The sequence below is a fragment of the Xiphias gladius genome, chromosome 4 (genome assembly GCF_016859285.1).
Source record: "Xiphias gladius isolate SHS-SW01 ecotype Sanya breed wild chromosome 4, ASM1685928v1, whole genome shotgun sequence".
NCBI lineage: Eukaryota > Metazoa > Chordata > Actinopteri > Istiophoriformes > Xiphiidae > Xiphias > Xiphias gladius.
The window spans coordinates 17,202,319-17,225,794 of NC_053403.1; the positions used below are offsets into that span (position 1 = coordinate 17,202,319).

The window sequence follows — 23,476 nt, forward strand, 5'->3', positions numbered from 1 at the left end:
GACTTGTTTTGACACAATTGGTTTCTGTTCATTTCAATTAACTCTTCATACACACTTTACACTAGTTTCATCTTCAGTAATTGCTGTCTAAAGCGAACAAAGCCTTTTGTGTGGACAGAACGCACTGTTACGCTCAATAGACCATATCGGTACAGTCCATCGTGGCTTGGTTATCTTTCCCCCAAACCGACAGCAGTTGAATCCACTGTGATGAACTACTTAACTTTAACAAGTTTAAGGTATGTCGCTACATATGGAAATGTCTGTAAATTCTTGCCTGCCCGTAAGGTGGGAAAAGTCGAGGGGGAAAATGTGGATTCCAAGCACATTGGTACACCATGAAAAAATTTTGCAATAATGCACTATTTACCTTTGTATTACAGGTGCTAAAACACTGAGTTTGGAATGTGCTATTTCATTTGAGAAAAAACTCAGAATGGAACCTAAAATGTCGACCTCATTTAGTCTCACTCCATCGGTGCTGCAATTTTACATTCAAATGATAGACTTTTTTAAGTAGGCAATTTTAAGTCACAGTATGGCACACTGCTACTTTGTAACACATCATTTTGCCACCTGCAACCTTTGGCCATCCCATTTAACTGGTGGCATGAAAAAGTTGGACATACAGGCAGGGAGACACTTGATGAAGGGCCTGATGTCAGAGCCTCCGAAGCTAATACGGGCCTGTGTACAAAAAGCTGCAATATGCGTGCATCAGATCCCATGCGGTCTTGGTGACCAGCACCACAGAAATGTGATGAACATCAACCACAATGATGTATGTTACAGTAATTGGAGTTATTGCAGGGCTGGATTCAATAAAATTAGATTTAGCCCGCTGAAAATTGTCAACTCAGTATATGTTAAAATGAACAGCTAAGCACCCCAACCCTTTGATATGGGTTTAATGGCACTGTCTGGCTTGATTGCATGCGAATTAGAGGAAGTGCCTTGTTTACAGAGAACTTGAATTGTGTTGGGTTATTTTAAAGTTGATGCAAATATGCATCAACATAGCTCTACATCACAGCCACCAGTTTGCATTGTAGACTAAATGGGTATGTTACCTGAAAGAAAAAAGAGTAAAGAAAACAGAGAATTATTCACTTAAGCAAATATGCATAGAAAAGATAAGTTAACCGTTATCGCTCGATCAGCAGAGAAACAAAAAGCCGTGGTGCCCCACATCCGCCATTCAGTGCTGAGACTGCCCACGGTCTCTCTGTTTAATCCTATTAAATCAATTAGGTGCAACGGCAACAAAAGCAGTCATTGATGTAATCACGGGACCGGTGCAGGTGGAGATTAAACTAGTGATGTCATGCAGGCCAGCGGCCGAGCAGCGGCTTTTCTCTCCTCGTCACTGCAAGACGCAGCGCTGAGACAGAGACGGCGCCGGTCCCACACAAGTGGCGAGAAGCCGCGGAGGAGACGTGCGCGGCGTAAAGCGACAGGCGGCCACCCCCGCGGGTAGAAGAGGCCAGTTAAACCCCCTCAGAGGATTAGCGTCTACATGTCCAGGCGGCGGCGGCGGCGGAACTGTCCGGCTCAGTAAAGCTCCACGGTTGGTCTCGCGTGGTGGTGCGTTGCAGGCGCTCGTCCAGTCCCTCTCCAGCCTGCGTGCGCACGGGCAGCGGGGCGCTGCGAGCAAAATGCCAGGCGATGGATTCACGATTAAAAGTCGCATCAGGAATTTGCTGCGTTCGCCCTCGACCAAGCAAAGGAAGAACAGGAGAGAGAACCTCACCGGCAAGGTATGTATCCATCTGTCTCCCTTTAAAAGTGTAAGAGACTTAGTTTCTGGGGGAAATAGAGTATTAGGTATAGAAAATTCTGGGTGTAACAGTATACCTAAACAGCTGCACTGTAAATTGCTACTGTGGAGGAAAAGGTACCACTTTCTAATAAGGCCTCCGTAATAAAATTTCTAAGTTATAACTAATGGCCTTATTAATGGTTAAAAAATCCTCTAGTAATGCTTTATGCTATATAGTTATAAGCCATTAAACAGAACCACCTTTGTGTGGCCAGTTTGTGAAACATTTCTTTGTGTGATTGAACAGTTTGGACCAAAAATCTATTTATTTACAACTTTATCAAGCAATTATTAATGATTACTAACATTTCGAACTGCATTATTGCCAAACAGAATGTATAAACAGTAGCAAAAGGGATTTTTCACAAACCTGGCAACCCAAAATTTGCTCTTAGTAATGGCTTATAACTGATCTGTTATGACTGGTAAATGATTTATTATCCACTAAGAAATCCATCAGTTATGACTAATAAATCTTAATAAAAGGTGTCTTATTAGAAAGTGGTGCCCAGGAAAAAAAATGTAGCTTTATTAGATGAGACTACTGAGAAACTTTAAACTTACAATAGTTTGACTGTGGCTCTGATTGCTTGTCTGACATTGTCTGATTGTGCTTTTTATTGTTGGCTATTATTATCACATATGTGTTAGTAGGACACATTAGACTCGGGTACATTCATATGTTCCTCCAGACTCATCGGTGATCTTAACAGCTGCTTTATAAATCCCAAGACAGACAGCATTACTTGCCAAGCCAGCTATCATATCTTCTGTCTAATTGCATAGTTAAGCCTTTTACATCCTTTTTTTTGTTTGTTTTTACATCTCTTAACTACCCCAAAGAGAAATGAGAAAAAACATTTTTATATATTTTAGTTTCAAGCTGCAATCTGGAATCAAGGAGTTGCCCCCTGCTGCATGTGAATCTTGTCAGGGCAAGATATCTATTTGTTTATCATGGAGAAAAAAAAGTAGGTATTGAACAAATCCAAAGTTTTTAACAAATCAATGTTATTTTAGATCTGGCCACTATCACAAGTCAGAATCATCACATTCCAGGGAGATAATCAAGTGACAGGAAAGTCAGCGTTTCAGGGATAAAACCACTTTATGCTATTTGACTTAAAGAGGACACATTTAGCCTGTCGGCTTCACATGTTGTAACCACACAACAAAAATCTATTTCTGTCTTTGATTCACTGATGAGGGAGCTTAGTTACATCACTGCTGGTCTGAGTTCTGCATTTATCCCTCCGTCGACCAGCTCTACTTTTACTTGTAACTTGGATGAAATCCTCCAAAAAAAAAAGGAAATGGTTGAGCCAAGTGGCATCCCCGCTTTGTGTCTCTACAGGTGACTCTGGAGAAGGTTCTGGGCATCACAGCTTCAGGAAACAGTGGTCTGACCTGTGACCCCCGATCTGGACTCGTGGCCTACCCTGCTGGGTAAGAACAGAGAGAGAGAGACTATTTATGTATTGTTATCTAAACATCTGACCTTTGACTTATCAACGCTCCATGCATGCACAGCTTCCTTATCATATCTACCTCACACAGACATTTAGTGTGCAAATTTCTGTGTGTGTGTTATCTCTGTGCTATCTCAGAGGAACTGAGGAGGAGAGATCTGCGGGCTTTCTCGTCAGAGAAACTCCACAGCTTTTTACTATCCTATCCTCAGGGAGGCTTCCTTTGACTCTCGGTGATAAACTGATGTAGATAGCTCCGTGTAGTATTAATGTTTCTGTGCAAACAGTGAGATGGCTATGTTAAGTTGCTCAGTGCAGAATGAAAAGAGAGAGACGTGAGCTGCAGGTTGGATGATTTTCTGTAGATCTACAGTGGCCATGCTCGGGGCCCCCAGAGCTGCTGCACCCCCAGGTGCAAAAGCAGGGCCGAAGAAGTGCACTGAGCCCCTTTTTTGTTGCTCTCAAATCTTCCGAAAAAGTTGTATTAATACTAAGAAGGTCAATGGCTGAAAAAAGAGAAGAATTATAGTTGTTTACATTATTGTTGTGTCATGGAGAGTATGTTTGTGACTGTGCATCTGAGAGAGAGAAAGCATCATCTATGTGTGCAGACATGGCACTTATGGACATATGTGTGTTTTTCTGTGTGTTTGTGTGTGTGTGTGTGAGTGTGTGTGTGAGTCTGGTTCTGATTGTGATTTTGGCAAGCCTGATACTTCCCAGATTGCAGTCTGGCAATCCAACTGCCGTCTCAGTTTAAATCTGTACAAGCTGTGTTACCAGGAATGCACTTTCCCGGAGCTAAAGAACTAGTTTAGTGACAGGTGCTTGAGCAGCATGCAAAGAGGAAGTTTTGTTAACAGGAAAAAATTTAGTTATTTGAATACGGAAAAGAAAAAGTACATAAGAAGTGGAGGAATTACACAGGGTTGGCAAAATAATAAGAGCACTACTTGAAGCAGGACAGGACTTTCACTTTGAAGCATTCAAATCACGAGCGCAAACACTGATACAAAGGTGCGTAATGTCACATTTAGTGCAAATGAGAGATTTTTTCTCTTTGCCATGTTTTGTCACGATTTTTTTAGAATGTTAGTTTGACATTTTGGGAACGTGACTTGGACTTGGACTCCACTCTCATGCCTCTCTGTAAATTTGAAGCTACCGCCAGTGGCGAAATTGTATTTCATTGATTTCTAATGATGTGCCTGATGTTTGAGGCTAAGTTATCTCATGAGAATTTGCTTTAAAGTTCAGAAATGCTTGTAGGTGACATTTAACCTTGTATGGGCCACCTTTGTAGCAGTGTTGGTAATACTGGTTAACCTCAGCACACTTTATATGTAAGAAATATATCTTAAAATCTATCCCCAGAGGAGTAAATTCATGCATGCGTGCAGTGTTGTTGTATATCAAACCTTAATCCTCTGAAAAAAACTTAAACAGGTCACAGAATAAAGTGTAATTACAGAGGAACAGAGATTAGTAAAGTTAGGCGGATGTAAGATTAATGCTATATGGATTCCTGTGTTACATCAGAGTTTAAATGTTTTTAAGGTCATAGTGTATAATCAGTAAGCATTGGTGCTATAAACTATGCCACAAGTACGCACTGTGAAATTAGATTATTTGTTCATTATTTATTTGTTAACTTGAAAAACATGTTATTTTCCCACTCAGCTGTGGAAAGTGTTTGCATTTCTTGCAAACACCTTGACTAAATAAATATAAAAAAACTTGAACATTGGCAAATTAAAAATTTCCACTTAAACTAAACTCTTACCTCAGTACAAGGAATATATACATAGAGTCACATAGAGTTTTCGAGACCTGTTCCAATTCAAATATCAATGTGGATTATTATATTTTTGCCCTTCCTTATGTAGATGTGTGGTAGTCTTGCTGAACCCCAAAAAGAACAGACAGCACCACATCATCAACACTTCAAGGTGAGTGGTACACAAATACAGTCTGCATTTAAACAGGACAACATTAAACTGTTAAAACTCCCAGTCAACCAGAACATGAGTCATACTGAGCTGTCTGTCTCTGTCACAGAAAGACCATCACGGCTCTGTCTTTCTCCCCTGACGGCAAGTACTTGGTCACAGGAGAGGTGAGTCTTATTACTTGTCAATCAGCCTTGTTCTTTGGCTCTGTGGTTATTTTGCGCTCAGAGAAATTGAACATTTTGCCTCATTTCTCTTTGCATTTGGTCATAGCACTGTTCAAACTCTCACTTACTTCCATTCTTTTATTTTCCTTCATCAGGTTAATATTACTGTAGGATTAATGTTTACGATAGATTCGTACCACTTTACCACGCTATTTTAACTAATTAGATCCTTCCAAGCTGCAGTCATCCAACGTATAAGCAGGATGAAGGCCTTTTGCAATGTGGCAATTAGTTAATGGTGATAATGTAGTCTCCTGTGTTTACAGGCTATAATACCCTCACTGTTTTTCTCAAGTTGTCTCATGTCACAGAGTAATGTGTCTTGTCAGTCAAGCATCTTGACTTGCTGTGTTGTACTTACAGCATGTGTGGCAACACGAAACACTGTTTTAATCCCCTCCCAGCCAATCAAAGCTGATGAAAGACATCTCTGCATAAGTACATGAGCACGCAGTAGTTGCAATGACGGCAGAGAGCAAAGTTCAAAAGAACAAATACAACGAGGACAGGCTGCCTCCATTTAAAAGAAACCAAATGCCAAATTTTGTGGACTCACACCATAAGTATTCGAAGTCATGAAAATACACATTTACCAGTTAATTTCCAACGCAAATGTTCATATTATATTCATCTACCAGAATTATTGTGGTTCTCTTTCTAACTGCTTTGTTTGTGTGATCAAAGCTGCTAGCATCACAGCACTGTAAGAAGATTTCCTGTAAGCCTTGAAAGAGGAGCAAAGTTTCTGACAGCAGACATGTACTGTATATCTTCTTTCTGTCCGCCTCTTTTGGATGCTGCTCTGTCTTTAAGTGAATGTATTCCATTTTCACTTCTCACCTTTTAACCCTGACCTTTGAGAGGTCATGCCACTGTATTAAAAAAAAAAAGACACTACACAAATAGCCTGCTGACCTTTTGATCCCTGACGGGAGAATAATGTGAGCAGGTCGAGGGACAAGTAACTGTACACAGCGAGCAGAGGTCATAAGACTTAAGCGGATAATCTCTTAGAGAGCTGGGTAGACCGGAGTGACAGGTGACTACTGTTTGTAGCCTGCTCCAGTGGATTTAAAGAATAGATACCAAAAAATGAGCCCCTTCTTTAATGATAATCAACTATTAACTCTCACTTTCTCCTCCTCCACATCCCTCCTTCCTTTTTCACCAGAGCGGTCACCTACCAGCGGTGAGACTGTGGAACGTGGCAGAGCGAAGACAGGTGGCGGAGCTCCAGCAGCACAAATATGGCGTCTCATGTGTGGCTTTCTCCCCCAACAGCAAATACATTGTCAGCGTGGGAAACCAACATGACATGTTGGTCAACGTCTGGGCGTGGAAGGTACTTGTCCCTCTGGAGTTTTAGCCCACAGCCAGCTCCTCTTACCATGGCTATAATTTTTACATTTATAGTTGATTTTGTTCTCTTGCAGAAAGATGTTGTTGTAGCAGCCAACAAGGTATCCAGTAAGGTGACGGGTGTGTCTTTCTCCGAGGACAGCTCCTACTTTGTAACTGTGGGAAACAGACATGTCAAGTTCTGGTATCTGGATCACTGCAAGGCCAGCAAGGTATTGAAATAACATATCCATGTGGTCTTTTATAACCACTGTATTGGAGAAATGTCTCCCTTTGGGCTATATAATGCTGGTCTGGTTTTCTCCGTCCATAAAGCATCACGTTGGTGTTTTATGTGTGTGTTTATGCCTGTCGTGTGGTGTAGGTTGCAGCCTTTCCTTTGCTTTAGTACTGCTTCCAGTTGGAGTTGTTCTACTGCCTTCCGAAGAATCCTTTTTCTGCCAAATACTTTTTCACAGTGTGGAAACATTTCATTGCGTGGAAAATTAACCAAGCTAGAAAAATCATCACAGTAAACTGAGAGTTTGTTTTTGTCACAGTTCCTGTTTCATTGCTGCTTCATTGTTCCCGAGCTGAGTGTCTTCACAACTGTGACCTTCACACAGTTGTCTTCACAATTTCACAAATGCTGAGGGCGTAATCGCTGACATTCAAATAAAGAAATGGAAAATAATTTAATAATATAAATCACAAATTTAAATGTGAAAATGATGGCTTGTCATATGGCCTTTCTTTTTAAGTTTTAGACCTAATTTTCAAACCAAGAAATTGTAATTTTAAAAGTAACATAGAAAAAGGAAAATCTGACAGTTACACATGTGCACACATTTCAAAAAGATAGGGATGCAATGAGAACAGACAGAGAAATAACTGAGTTCTAAGTGTGAATATAACCAGTGTTCTGTTTTAACCACTACGGTGTGAGCTTTATCAGCTAACCCTCATCCCTCTGTGGTATTCAGGCCAGTGCTCCTGTCCCTCTGCTGGGCCGCTCGGGCCTGCTGGGAGAGCTGAGGAACAACTTTTTCTGTGATGTGGCCTGTGGGCGGGGTTCTAAGTCTGACTCCACTTTCTGCATAACCTCCTCTGGTCTGCTGTGTGAGTTTAACAGCAAGAGGATGCTGGACAAGTGGGTGGACCTACGGGTGAGTGACAGGGGATGTGTCCAACAGCAACAATGGGGTCATTTGTGCGGTTTGGCTATTACTGCTTTAAAGACCACGGCTTTGTCACTCATATTAAAGTTATGGAATGATATTGATTGTCCCTGCATCCATTAACTAAACTATTTTAGCTGATACACAACACTGGCCTGGTTGCGATGAATCGATGTGTTTCAGCATTTAAAAAATCACTATTTGGTATAATCCTCTGATGTAACTCTCTGCAACAAAAGAAAATAAGCGCACTTCCCAAATGTTGTTGATGTTTTTTTAAAAGAAAGTATGTAAAAATCATGTAGGATGCAACTTTCTCTTTGCTTTAGTACTACTTGTAGTTGGTTAAGTTTTTATCTTCAAAAAAACAAACAAAAAAACCAGTTGGCATTGAGGCTGCTGGTTTTCATGAAACATTGTGAAAGCATTGTGTTCTTTATTGTTTCAGTAGGTGTCTACATCATTAATTTCTCTCGTCTAATATACCTTTACCCGTATTAAATCTACAGTATAGTTATGTATCCACACTTTGGTTCTGAGCACTGTACAATCATTAATGCTTATAGTCGGTGTCCAGCTGTGGCGTTTAATCAAGAGGTGAAGATGAAGGTGTGTGGCTCCGGCTCCTGCCTTCTGTCCGAGGATCAAAGAGAGATTAGCAACAAGGACAAGTATGGGATGTGCTCCCCTGTAACCTTTATTATTGCCGCGGGCAGGACTCCCATGGAGTCACCTAAACTAAATTGTAATATGTTTTTTGTAGGGATCAAATTTGTCTTTTTGTTTGGGCTTAAATGAATATGAGTAGGATTTCTTGTGATATACATGGACATTTTTCCTGAAACTGCAATTTATTATTCCACACACTGCTTATTGTTACTGTAGGTCTCAGTTTACCCATGTTTGTGTTTACCATTTCATTATTATGGGCAGATTTCCCTGCTCCACAAGGGTTATCTTTAACTTACAGAGCTGTGGAATGAGCTGATGTGCCTGTTGTATATCGTACTGTATTGTAGACGAGCGTGGCCCAGTCTCTGTCTCTGTCGGAGGATATGATCTTCTGTGGCTGCGCTGATGGAATGGTGCGAGCCTTCAGTCCCGTCGACCTGCACTTTGTCTGCAGGCTGCCACGACCTCACCCCCTTGGCACTGACGTCTCGGACATTACTGAGGCCAGGTGAGGAATAGCTCAGGAGTAACACAGCCTTTCCCTGGCAGTGATCCACTGCCGGATCAAATGCTCTCTATTTATAGTGCTTCCTGTCTCTTTTTTTATTTGTCAGGAATCTAGAGTTAAAACGTATTACTATTTTTAAGAAAACATCTGTTGCTGTTATACCATGATCTTTTAAACATGTATTCCATCCTTTGTCCCATCAGCCACCTATTTTCCACCAAAGCAGATGACCGTTACCCAGCTGCCATTGCTGTTACCTATGACCCCATCAGCCACTGCCTCACCTGTGTGTATAATGACCACAGTCTGTATGTGTGGGATGTGAGAGATGTCAGCAGAGTGGGGAAGGTGCACTCTGCCCTATTCCATGCGGCTTGTGTCTGGGACCTGGAGGTAAACACACAGGAGGAAGTGAAAGACACAGCTCTTTCGGAACTGTGACACATGCGGTGTGTTTCAAACAGCCCCTGGCTCACTAGTTTGGATGTTGGCCAGTGATTAGATTACTGATTCAGGGGACACTGGGGGATTGATCATTACCCCACTGAACTCCCGACCAGTTTGGGACACAACAATGGATATTTTTAGTATATTTTGTTGTTTTGAATTTATTTGACAGTTTTAACTTGCTAATAATAGGCAATAAAAGGCAATGCATACTTTTTAGTAAAATTGCATTATTACAGTTCATGATAATGCTCCATTGTGAATGTAAATGTATATAACAGCACTGGAATTTTACAAGTCCTGTTAACTGTTTAGCCTCCTGTAATTTTTTTATTCTATGAATCCCCACCTATCCATCTTCTCTCTCGTACTTCCTCAGGTGTTCCCAGATGTTCCTGGGGAAATGGGCACGGGTTTGTCATCGGGCGCATTTCTCAGTTGCTCAGCTGATAATACCATCAGAGTGTGGCACATGGAGGACCGGTCTCAAACTCATGTTCATTTTCAGAATATCCTCAGCAGTGTAAGTTTGGCATCCACATATGTATGTCCTCATGTTGTACAAAAGAAAATGCTGACATTTTGTAATTAAAGTATTCTCCCTATGGTGAGTTACTTCTGTATCCATCATTGCTTTGCAGGACCTCTTGAATATAATCTACATAGACGGAAACACTGGTGCATTAGTGGATCCAGAATGTATGACAAATGTGAATGCTGATAAATCAGGGGATGGACAGACAACAGAAAGCAGGACAGGCATCAGGACCATCTGTGTCAGTCCAGACGGCAAACACCTGGCATCTGGAGATCGCAACGGGATGCTGAGGTAGGACATGAAGTCTCAAATTTAGACAGTGGACTATTCAGAGAGTTAGATTCATAGGACTGCCTGATAGTGACTGACAATTAACTTTCAAAATGATCTCAACTGTCAGTCATCTCAAAGCAAAAGTGCTTTAGCTGGCCTCCATCCCCAAAAAAATGTCTGTATGTGTCTTCTCCAGGGTTCATGACATCAGCAGCATGGAGGAGATCCTGAAAGTGGAGGCCCATGATGCTGAGATACTCTGCCTTGAGTACAGTAACCCAGAAACAGGTCAGTGTGTGCATATGTGACTGTGCTACTGAACATAGTTATGGCATGCTTGTAGAGTATTCTTGCATTGGCTGTGTATACGATATATGCTTGAATAATATTATTATTGTCAGGTCTGAAGCTGCTGGCCACAGCTAGCAGGGACCGTCTGATCCATGTGTTGGATGCTGAGGATGACTACGGTCTGGTACAGACACTCGACGAGCACTCTTCAGCCATAACAGCTGTCCGCTTTGCTGGTGAGCCACTTGAGACACTGTCAACATCTGACAGCTAATCATTTGTTAATCCTTGCTTTCATCTCCACTCAGTCCCACACAAAGTCCCTCTTTTATTTCACTTGCAGCTCTGCTTGTTTATATAATAGATGACAGCTGTACATGTGTAGCCAGGTGGAGCTTTGTTTGCTATGAGGAAAGCCCTTTTTGTTATGTACTTTTTTATTTTTTGCACTTTGTTTTGTCTCTCACAGGTAACATATGTCCATCAATTACTGCCTCTGATTTTCAATTTGGATCAATTTAGTCGATGATTTTTGAAGCCAATCTCCTATGTCGCTGGATTTTTCCTTGGATTGCACATTTTTAGTGATAGGGGTAGTGATAGGGGTCCGATGGAGGATAGCAGGATTTCTGTGATGCCTGGAGGCATAATGCAAGAATTTTAAAAAGAAAAACACGTTCAAAAAAGTAATCTGCAATAAATGTTTTTTTGTTTCTCAGCCAATGACAACAAGGTGAGGATGATCAGCTGTGGGGCAGACAAGAGCATATATTTCCGCACTGCACACAAGGTGAGACACATCTGAGCAAGATTCAGTCCGTCAGATCCCACCTTTTATCGGACATGTACCTTGTCACAGGTGGAATCTGTTGTAGAATCTGTTGTAGAATATCTGTGTAGGTGAGAATAAAAACATCAATGCACTAACTAAAAATCATCTCTCACATATCTAAACAAGAAATACTATATATACTGTATATACTAAATATTATGCTAAAATTTAAATACAAACACACACACACACACACACACACACACACACACACACACACACACACACACAAACATATATATATATATATATATATATATATAGCTTCTCTTGCACAGTGAGGAGCTAATCTTGGTTCAGCAATTTGCTGCTTCCTTGCTTTCGACTAAAAAGTCTACATTAACTCCTCCCACCGAGGACTCACTGTGCAGCAAAGTAGTACCTCAACCTACTTAGCTTCTGTTTGTGAATGCAACTCTACAGCATGTACCACAAAGGGAACATTTGGAGTACAAGTTGTATAACTAAAGCAATTAAGGAGACATCATTCTGCATTCTTTCCTCTAGATTTACTTCTGGGTTACTGGGGCAGTTTTCTGTTTGGCCCGACTTGCATAAGCTACAACGTTCTTCTTAAACTTAAGACACAATTCAGGCCACTACAGTGACTCAGAATATTAGGTTTTGTTGAGCACAATAAGGAGTTGCTTGTTAGTCTTGAGCACAGCTTCTCCTCAGCATCCAGACATTTATGGAGTATTCATTTTAGAAACTTGTTGTGACAGGTCTGTGCTCTCTGCAAAACGTAAATGAGCATCTTCTATGCTATTTTTTCACGCTTTCTCGTCATTTCAATTCAATTCCAATTCCTAATGAACCATAATAGTATAATAGTATTTTTATGTATTATGTCTGTATGATTGGATGCATAAACAATGATTATCTGGCTTAAACTTTAAAAAAAATATGACTTATTTTAACTCACACTGGGTCTTTGCCAAGCATTTTCATTCCACGAAGCACAGACCTGACAGTTCTTCTTTTTGTTCTGCAGACTGACAGAGGAACAGAGTTCAGGCGTTCTCACCACATGGTGAGGAAGACCACACTGTATGACATGGGTGTAGACCCCACTTGCAAGTATGCTGCTGTCGGCTGCCAAGACCGCTGCATCAGGTGCAGATGCCTCTAGATGCATTTACCATATATGTATTTTTGTAGGACAAGGAGATTAGCACCTGGATATGAATCTTTTTTTGAGGTTTTCTTTCCTTCTTACTGCAGGATTTTTAACATCAGCAGTGGCAAACAGAAGAAACTTTACAAAGGATCACTGAGTGAAGATGGAAGTCTGCTCAAGGTAAAGTTTTTTCATTTTTCAGACATTCTCTTCTTACTGTATGTATACAGTTCATAAAGAATAGAATGCTTTTGTATGTTCTCTGGCAGGTACAAATCGATCCTTCGGGTCAATATGTCGCCACAAGCTGTTCCGATAAAAACATCAGCATCTTTGACTTTTACACTGGGGAGTGTGTCGCCACAATGTTTGGACATTCTGGTAACAGAACACACAACTACACCTCACCTACACATACTTCATGTAGTCAACCTGAGCAGTGAGCACATGACACTTTTATAGCAGTAGGGAATATGATCTACCTCCTAACATTGTCAGGGATAATAATGTAACTAAGCAACCTTTTTTGGTTTACAGAGATTGTCACTGGGATGAAGTTTACCAACGACTGCAAGCATTTGATTTCTGTGTCAGGCGACAGGTGAGAGACATTTTTGTGTGTGTAGGTGTCCTAGAAAATCCAGCATTTAAATTATCATTATAATGTCATATTTCTGAAAAGAATAACAAGTATTTGTTTTATATCTAAAATTAAAGCTCTAAGAACAAATAGATATCCAAATATGAATAATTTCAGCGCTACGCCCCCAGCACTAAAATAGCATTTGTATCAAAACCAGGATGGGACTAGCACCCAAACTGAAATCATCTTCAGCCTCTGCTGCAAGAGGAAATGAGTGGGGAAATGTGTTTGCAGACAGTTTCCTCAATAGTAAAGCTGAAATGAAATGCTGAATTTTTAATGCCTGAATGCTTTCATCTCCTAGCTGTATCTTTGTCTGGCGACTGGCTCCAGAGCTGACAATTAGCATGAGAGAGAGGCTCTGCCAACTCCGACAAAACCCAAACACACCACCATGCAGGACCTCCAGTCTCAGGTGAGGAAACTTATCACCTTCAAGAGCTTTCATTGGTTACATTCATTCCATAAATTTAGTGCTGATCATAAATTAGCCGCCTGGAGAAAATGTCCCCACTTCACACTTAATGATTGCCAGAGCACTCAGTATTTTGTCTGACTCTCTGATTGTGTTACTTCAGACGGGAGGTGTACAGCGCCCCCACTCTGGGTGGTTTGTCCTCAGACAGTGACCACGAGCAGGAGGGAGAGGATGGAGCAGAGAACGCCGACCCCCACGACCTAGAAGACAGCAGAACCAATACTTCCTCTGACAGCAGCCATGGAGAGGAGGACACAGGTACTGTCTGATTTGAACCGAATGAGAGTACAAACACAGTGCTGACTCTAATCAGAGCAGAGGAATGTCCTCTAGCAACCATGTTTGTGAGCATCTGCCCTGCTGCAGTGACTTCGACTTTACCCTCTTTGTGGAGTGTAGCAGAATTTGAAAAATCCAATCCAGGAATAAATTGGTATCTGTATCTGTAATTCTTTTTATAACTTCTAATTATTGTGCTGTTTCATACAACAGGAGGCTCAGATGAAGGACAGGACTGGGAACTATCAAAGGTATGTGGTTATATTCAATGTAAAAAAGAGTGTTATCAGTTTAAATGAATTTCATTCTGAAATACACAGGAAAAGTTAGGGGACTAAAAAGTACATCACACAACCTCATTGGGAAATTGACACTTTTAATATTTGTCAATTGTAAATTCTAGAACTGCTGTATATTTTTCAGTCATATCTTTTAAAATAAAAAATCATGGTTTAGTGTTTCAATTTACAATTTACAATCTCCAACCCTCATTTACAGCACGGAGTCATCAGCCTGGTCACCCCTGACTCTGCTAAGCGTCCTCGGAGGCGCTGGTCTCATCGTATGGGCTCTCTGGAGCTGATGGTTAAATCCATGCTGGACCTGAGGCAGCTGGAGACGTTTGCTCACAAGAAAAACCAAAACTGCCCCCCTCATGATAGTAAGAGACAGAGCACGTCCAGCCTCCAGGAGCCCATGGTATGCATAGATGTACAGGATGTCTAAGAGAGAGAAAGAGGCAGAGATCCATATGGATCCATGTGTGTTTAATTGCAATGCTAGACCTAGTCACCTATGCTCATTTCCGCAGCAGTTGGAGGAGAGAGCCAAGAGGCATCGGCCCTGGCCACACACTGACTGGCTGTCCTCAAACCCATCCAAGGGCATCAAAGGGACTGATGGAGCTGTGCTATACCCCGAGGAGAATGAGGACGACACAAGTCTACAGGACAGGTAAATCCCTGTCTACTCCACACAGTTTTCATCACAGTGACTGCGAAAGAGAACAAAAGTGCCTTTCTATTCTTGGTTTAATGTTTCCCTCTCTGCCGCGCCCCTCATTGTTTTTCATACGTCAGTGATTACATGGTGAAGGAGCAGCACTGCAGGACGCAAGGACAAGGTATCCGCAGTGAGAGTCAGGACAGCCGCAGCCCAGACAGTGCTTGCTCCCTGGGCTACCACAGCAGGGAGTCCAGCCTTGATCATGTTCTGGATGGTGAGGGCAACAACAATAAGAGTCAAAATGGCAGGAAGACAGTTAAGGCAATGTACAGTTTAGACATATTCACTTTAATAATTTACCTTCGCTAGAATGAAAAACACAAAAAAAATACTTTAAAAAAATGAGGATTGGTAGTTAAAGCCACTTCTATATGCATACAGTTTGAAAATTTATGAGTTTAGCATCCCCCAGTGGCAGTATCAGAAAAGACACTGGCAGACAGCAGTGCATGCTGCTCCCCCTACCTGGATTGGACAAATTTCACTAGGACGCCACCATTTTTCTACAAACAGAAAAAAATCCCTCAAAATAACTTAAGGAATTTTGTACATGTATTCATTTAATATACCAAAATCATACAAGATTTCAACACATTGTGGCTTTCAGTGATGGATTTTCTTGCTACAGCTTGCAGGCAGAGCAATAGTAGAGTGAGCTTGATTAAAAAGACTAAGGAATTTTAAATAGATATCAAAGTCACATTTGTATGCTGTATTTCTTTATTTTTATGTGTCAACATTTCTGTCTCATCTTATACATGTCTTCTCAAAGTGTGTCAAGTGCAAGATTTAAAATGAAAGACTGAAAAGCACATGAAAGCCATGGTATCTCTACAACATACAGTAAAGCTTATACCTGCCGAGAGGGATTTGAGCAGAGAGAGGCCTGGACTTTTTTCCATTTCAGACCGGACAGAAATATGTCAGATAATACTACCACATAAGCTCCAGTGTTCTGACTGGTCATTTGTTAAGGATTATCTGGAACCTGTTCTATGCAGTAGATGTATCAAGGTCAAGAAGGTTTTTGAAGGTTTTTTTCCTCTCAGTTGTTCTTCCTTTTGCTTTCAGATTCTGCAGATGTGGAGTCCCTGAGCCAAGACAGCTCTGATGAGGAGAATGAAGAGAGGGAGGAAGAGGAGCAAAAGGCAGAAGTGACAAGTATGGATGAGGCTTTGAGGACAGTGACTGATACTGCTGACGGCAGTCAAGAAGATTTCCTCAAGCAGAACTTTGAGACGCTGGCAGAGAGCTGCAGCACAGGTACGACAGGGTAAACACACACATTCAAATACAGACACACACACAATATCGATTAGTTTAGTGGCTTCTCTTGTGCTTTCATTTTCTATTCTTTTTCTCTCCGCCACAGGGTGGTTTTCTTCTCTCTTTACTGCTGTCTCCATTTTCCTTTTTGTTTTTTTCTTTCTAATGCCTGATGTCTGTCCACAGCTGAGCAGAGCAGAGTCCCAAGGCTCAGTATGTCTTCACGCTTCCTGGCCAGAGGACATAATAACAGGTACTGCTGACCACTTCAGACCAGTGTGGAGTCAAAGCTATAATTACAAACCCATGTGGACTCACGCACACTTCTCTGCTAAACCATCTGTGTACCCTCTTGATCTAGCCAAGCTGTCAGTTTAAAATGACATTTTTAAGTTTCTTTGAGTAATATTTTTATGCGAGAACATTATTTTTTATCCTTGGATGCCCTGGAAACGTTTTACCTTTTTTTTTGTATTTCCAGTGCATGGTGAAAGACCACAGGGGTGACAACGAGTATGGAATTTGCAGCTAGACATTTAACTGTAAAATGCTGTTTAACTTAAGGCATAGTTCCACATTTTTTTGAAATTTTCTTATTCATATTCCTGCCGAGAGTTAGATGAGAAAACCACTCTCATGTCTGTGCAGTACTGTAAATGTGAAGTAACAGCCAGCAGCCAGTTTGCTTAGCTTGGCATAAAGACTGGAAACATGGACAAACAGCTAGCCTGGCTCTGTTCAAAGCTATCAAAATCCGCCTACTAGCCCTGAATGTCTGGCAACTGCTCCTGGCCAAAAAATTGTCCAATACATAAAACCCCGTAAAAAAGCCAATTTTTATTTTTACATTTTGGTTTTTGTACAATGTGGATCCAACTACATATTTAGCATACAGACGCAAGAATGGTATCAATCTCTTCATCTAACTCCTGGCCTGCTTCCTAACAGTCCAAGTATTCCTTCAATATGATTTATTTTCAGTAAATATAATATAATGCCACTCCTATGTCTGTACAGTAAACATGTAGTGCTTAGCTAAGCTTAGCACGAGGACTGGGAACAGCTAGCATGGCTCTGTCCAAAAGCTCACTTTAACATGTTATATTTTGCTTGTCTAAAAGACAACATGCTGTGGTTCACGGAGGTTAATGCGCTGGACTATTTCTTGGTCGAGCGCAGCAAGTAGCCAGACTAGCTATTTCCTGTTCCCAGTCTTTGTGCTACATTAAGCTGCTGGATGTAGCTTCATATTTAGCATACAGACATTAGGGGGGTATCGATCTTCTTATCACACTCACTGCTAGAAAGCAAATATGCGAATTTCCCAAACTGTCAAACTATTCCTTTAACATACTTTAGGGGATTACATTGTGTATTTTACTCATCTGCTTCTCTCTGTCTAGGGGTGTGCCTATATTTGCCGAAGTGCAAGGAAAAGAACAAGGCAGCCACTCTACTAAGCCCCCAGTGTCAAAAGTGAGGCCCTTGATGGAAGATGGCCGGAGCAGAAACATGAAAGACAAGACCCCCGTGTCCCCTGGCAGGATCGAAGGGCCAAAGTAAGAAGGAAATACAGAATAGGAGCTGCAATAGGTTTATTTTTAGACAAGTGCCTCTTTGGCAGACATGGATTAATGGATCATAAATGCAAAAGTTCAAAAAGCACAAAAGGTACTCTGTTTGTATAAATAAATGATTTTAAAACATTGGTAAGTTCACAGAGCAAGAATGCAGTGGACATTCCTGAGGTCACACAAGGCTATAATGTTTAAAAACTGTTTCCCACCAGTCCATTTTTCACAATCATGGTGTTACTTACAGACTGGATAGGGGTAAACAAAAGCAGGGAGAAACTGAACTCTCAACTACAACATTTATGCACATGCAAAAAAATTAGACTAAATGACTAAAATAAAGCACAGACACAAAAGAAAATGAAAGCATGAATTAACACAACATATATTTACTTTGACTTGTTTTTGCCATTTTGTGACTACTGGTAATTGAGTGTGAAGTGATCCTAAAGTTGAGGTGTTGCATCTCCGCAGGGCAGATGCTCCAGAGAGGGACTGTACTCCTACCCTTGGACCCCAAAAGAAGAAGACTTCAGGGTCCCAGCTGTGGAGGATGTCCAACCCTCCGTCCAAAGCTCCGCTGCTGTTGGACGGAACGACATGTTTAAAGAAATCACACTCTACCCAGAACCTGGCCTCGGACTGTACGTTTCATCATCATTTAGTTCATTTATTACTATATTTGCTATTGTTCCTGTAATAATGGGGTCAGTTTTTTTAAAGAAGTACATTAGATCCATTAGGAGCATGAGCATCTACTGTGAAATATGCAAAATAATTAATGTGCTTTTCTTTTTTCAAAACAAGTCACATTAATCTCCACTTCCTCCTCTCTTCAGCTCTTCGCTCCCCTGTGCCGTCTAGTGACCGAAAGGAGTTAAGTAAGAGACCACAGCAGCTTTTCTTGGATTGTGACATACCAAGGCTGTCCTTCCACTTTTCTTCACCATCCTCTGGCTCGCCACAGTCTCCCCAGTCCCCCCTGCCTTGGGAGAGCCCCAAACTCAAGCCCCAGTACTCCTACATGAACCCCACAGCCAGCTCCATGGCCAAAAGCAGCCGGTCCTCTTCTCTTGGGGACGGTATCCAGATGGGTACTCCAGATAGCTCCCCCTCCTTCTCCAAGGACAGGAGGTCATCTGGGGAGATGGAAGTCGAGCCCCCACTGCTCACCTCATCTCCAGTCACTGCGTTCCCATCTTCTGTCTCAACATCATCATCATCATCCATCTTATCGTGTTCTCTATCAAACAGTCCCTCCCCTGCTTCTCCCTATCTTACAGCTACAGTTTCACCCACTTCTTTTATCCAGAACATCCCACCCTCTCGCATACCGCTTCCGAAGCAACCTCTCAGCCCTCGACGCAGCCTCTGCCTGGAGGTAAAACCAAGCTCAAGTTGGTCTGGTGGCCTGGCGAGGGGTTCTACAGTAGACCCTGGATGTTATGTTCCAGGAAACAAACAAGGTTAGACAGCCAACCTTACACCGTAGATGTGCCATATACACACATACTTAAGAAACTAAATCCCTAATTATGTGTGTTGCTTTGTGTTTATCTTGTTATTTTTAGCACTAGGTAGACATCTGTCTTTAAGTTTGGATCTTTCTTTGCCAAGTTCATTACCAGTGAAGCAGAGGAGAGGCTCATTTTCTGAGAGGTACATTTTTACATCATTTTAACTAAACACTTAAATCCATGTTTTGGCAAGTTTTTAACAGTTACAAGCAGCTATAAAGATTTCTTGGCAACAGTTGTACTAAAATCACCTCCAAGAACAAGAAGTAGTAAGGTCAGCTAAGCTTTATTTAACTGCCTTATACATGAGAGTTTTGCAGATTTAAGCAAATTTCGTGGATTTTGCTTGTTGTTTCAATTCTACTTTTTTAATTTAACTTGTCAGATTTAGCATAATACAGTAACTGACACACTTTTCTGACATTCCTTCCCAGTGCCAAGGAGCCAGGAGAGGTGGTTATTGCTAAAGAGTGCCCTCTGGTGCCCGAACAGGCCCACACATCGAGTGCTGACCCCCAGCCAGGTCTGACTCCCAAGAACTCTTTTATTAACCTGTCCATCACAGACGCTCCTCCTCATCATCACTGCATCTCTTCACACTGCTCATCTTCTGCCTTCCGGCCTGTCTGTCAGTCTGCTTGTGTGTCTCATGTCCCTCCGTCTGTCTTGGTGCCCTCCTGCTGTCAGTACTGTGATTACAAGGGTGAGTCCACAGATGAGGGGAGACAATGATTTTTTTAATTATCCTCTCTTTCCGTTTGTTTTAATGTCATCTTGTTGTTCAGTCCAACTCTTTGGTCTTAAAGCATGTCATATTTTGCTTTAAGATTATATAGACATTATTGAGCAAGCATCGTGGTATGCTGCTCAAAACGTAACTTACTATTGAACAAAACACCAAGATTTCTTGCAACAGGCGTGAAACTTGATACTTTGAATATCAAAAAACTAAATGGCTGATTGCCATAAAATTTGATCAGTAAATTCATGCTTCCTAAAAGGATAGAACTTTGGAAAGGTTTGTAATCTTTGTGCACAGCATATTGTACCTCATAATCTAACAGAGAGAATGCAGAGGAATTTGCTCACATTAATGCTCCCCTTTGATGATAATACAGTAATTACCTATTATTTAACATTATGCTATGATATATAGAGCCTCAGTTAACTGGATATTTGCCCCACATTGCTCACTCAGTAAATAGAGGTATGTAGTAGAATTACAATGCTGAGGTGAATGATTAAAATAACTTCTTCATCCTGTTTTTCAGGCTTCTCTGCCTGCTGTTTTGCGAATAACTGCCTCACAAAGGCAACAGATTCCATTTAAACTTGAAAACACAGTAACCATAAAAGCCATTAAGTGACGCCCAATCTACATTTTTTCCTACAACTGTGTTTTACTGGAGGATATAAACTGTGAAATAATTTTTTCTCATTTTCACAGCTCACACTGCTGCTACTGTTCTCTGGCTTTGTAGAGCAGCCTCCTCGTGTGTTTTTTCTGCAGTTTCTTTTCTGCTGCAAAGATTTTCTTGTTTTTTTTTCTTTTAAAGCTCTTTAATCTTTTGCTCAGCATTTACTGTGCACCTGCTGCACTTTATCTATACTGTACTGTATGTGTGCACACTCTGATTTGCCACATATGGTGCTATACTTGAAAGAGTCATTCTCTCTCTCTCTTACTCTGTGCAGATCACTCTATCACCTTGGAAACTTGTAAGCAGGCTGTTACTGAGCTTCATAACACTCTGAGGAAAACCATCATGCTCTACACTACGGTCAGTGAGCGTGTGTCTATATGTCTATGTGGGTGTGAAAATTAGAACAAGAGGAGATGGGGAGGATAGGGAAAAGGGAATGCTTTTACTTCTGTGAATGCCGCTTTGCACATTTAGTCTCTGCAGACGCCTTTCGGTCCTGTGATGGACATCTTTAGGGCTGCATCTGACAGACATTTTCATGATCAATTTACTCATCCATTATTTCCTTGATTCATCAATGACCTTAGGAACTTTTTTTCCTAAGGTCCATTGTTTGTTACCTTAGGACAAAGTTCCTAAGTCCAAGGTAACGCCTTCAAATCACTCGTTTTGTCCCACCAACAATCCAAAACCCAAAGATATTCAAATTACAGTGATAGAAGACAGAGAAAAGCAGAAAATCCTCACAATTGAGAAACTACAGCCAGAAAATATTTAGAATTTTTTTGCTTGAAAAATTACCTTAATGATTATCAAAATAGTTTGAATTAATTTCTCTTGATCAATTAATCTACTAATCAGCTCAGCTTCAGAAATGTTTCACTATTTTATAGACAAAAAAATAATTTGATAAATCTAAAAAATAACTGGCAGATTAATTGATGTTAAAATAGTCATTAGTTGCAACCCTATCTGAGTGCTTTTACATTCTGTTTTTTCATAAACCTGCTTCAGTGGAACACATGGAGTTTTATCTACAATCTGATGAACAGATGAAAAAGACAAACACAATGGTAAACAGCCTGTATATCTGTCTACCTGTCTGTCTCACTCACTGCTTGGCTGACTGGTTTATACGTGTATGGGCTCATTTAAACCAGGTTCTACAGTGGGGCCAACAGCCCAGTGAAGATCAACAGCAGATGAGCAGGATCCTGTCCGAGGCCCTGTTCACAGTTAAGACTGAGCTGGACTCTCTGCCTCACCCCACCTCACAGTGTGAAGGGCCCCAATTGGACCATGGGGTCAAAGGTGAGGGAGAGAAGGCCCTTGCTCTGCTGGAGCAGTACGCTGAGCTGCTCCTGAAGTCTGTGGAGAGGAGACTAGATACCAAGCCCTGAGGAGATAGACTGATGTTTTCTGTGCACATATGCTAACAGGAGCCAGACACACGGACACATGAACACCCAGTAGCACTGTGAATTGCACACTTGTTATTTGCACAGAGATCTTTTGAAATTCTATTTACTGAACTTTATTGAATGGAAGCAGATGAGATGTCATTATATTTAGAGAAACTGAAAAAGTATTATGCACTGAAATAAGAATGACTAAAAAAGGTTGCCTTATTGTTCAAGATGCCATAGTTTGTCTTTATCTGTTTTCCACTTTTTTAAAATCGTAATGAATCACAAAATGTCATGAAAGGAGACACTAGAGGGACAACAATTATTAAGTCACATGAAGAGCACAGGTTCCATCTTAAAACTAGTGAAAAGCCATAGTTGAGTGATCACTGTATTTAGGCTACAAAAGTCATCCTGTGGTATTGGGCACTATTTAAGTGATTGCCTTATAGTGGCCGAGCCCCCACTATAACGTCATTGCATAGTGATTGCAGAACATTTTGGTAAAATAGCATCCGATATAGGCTGCAGGTTTCATTACTCCATTATCCTTACCAGTAGTAGGGCTCCTAGAATGAAAATCAAAAATGTCTCTTAAGGGTGGCATCACAGCACGTAACACTGGCATTAATATCCATACTAATTTTCAGTCTGATCATTTGCCTAGACATGTTGATCCAGACCAAAGTACTAACTTCAGGACAGGACAGTGCCATCCCCAGGCCCACTGCTAGTGGGACAGAAATGGTTGTGTTTACGTTTTAAAAAGAGAGGGTTTCAATGGAGAGAGCATGTGTAATTGGGAACTTGTAAGAAGTGAACTTAGGGTGTGAGGATAGAAATGGTTATATTGAGGTATGAGGTTAGAGGTAAGTATCAGACGAAGGACCTGGAAAGATGTTAACCACTGAGATTTAAGCTACCCCTGTAAGCCATGTAATTCATATTTTACTGCCATTAGTGTCTCCCTTGTCACAAAAGTAGCTATAACTTGCAGTTATTATTGCATAATGTATATTAGACAGTAATACCTTTTTGTTTTCGTAGTGCTGGTTTTAATGTTCTCCTGGGATTTGAGATTTCTGCGAAAGAGATTTTTCTTCTGTTACTGTCATACAGTTTCAAAGTACTGCACTGTCTTTTAATTTCTCTTACAAAAATAAACAGTGGAGATGTTGGTTTTGATTATTTATTTCTGACTGACAATTTTATCTAAGAATCAT

At 41.0% G+C, this 23,476-nt stretch overlaps 1 protein-coding gene across 1 annotated transcript; it reads left to right on the forward strand.

The window, feature by feature from the left end:
- The first annotated feature begins 1,655 nt into the window (after positions 1-1,655).
- Positions 1,656-22,319, forward strand: LOC120789068 (mitogen-activated protein kinase-binding protein 1-like). The gene is made up of 33 exons (XM_040125534.1): positions 1,656-1,757; positions 3,174-3,265; positions 5,175-5,237; positions 5,347-5,404; positions 6,636-6,806; positions 6,898-7,035; positions 7,786-7,968; positions 9,000-9,160; positions 9,364-9,553; positions 9,987-10,130; positions 10,249-10,436; positions 10,615-10,706; positions 10,820-10,945; positions 11,429-11,499; positions 12,536-12,657; positions 12,766-12,841; positions 12,931-13,042; positions 13,199-13,262; positions 13,609-13,719; positions 13,883-14,040; positions 14,275-14,312; positions 14,560-14,760; positions 14,876-15,015; positions 15,141-15,280; positions 16,138-16,329; positions 16,519-16,585; positions 17,736-17,864; positions 18,381-18,550; positions 18,746-19,372; positions 19,478-19,565; positions 19,858-19,946; positions 21,119-21,204; positions 22,008-22,319. Exons 1-33 carry the CDS (start codon positions 1,656-1,658, stop codon positions 22,245-22,247), a joined length of 4,629 nt encoding a protein of 1,542 aa, XP_039981468.1. The 3' UTR covers positions 22,248-22,319.
- The last annotated feature ends 1,157 nt before the right edge of the window (positions 22,320-23,476 follow it).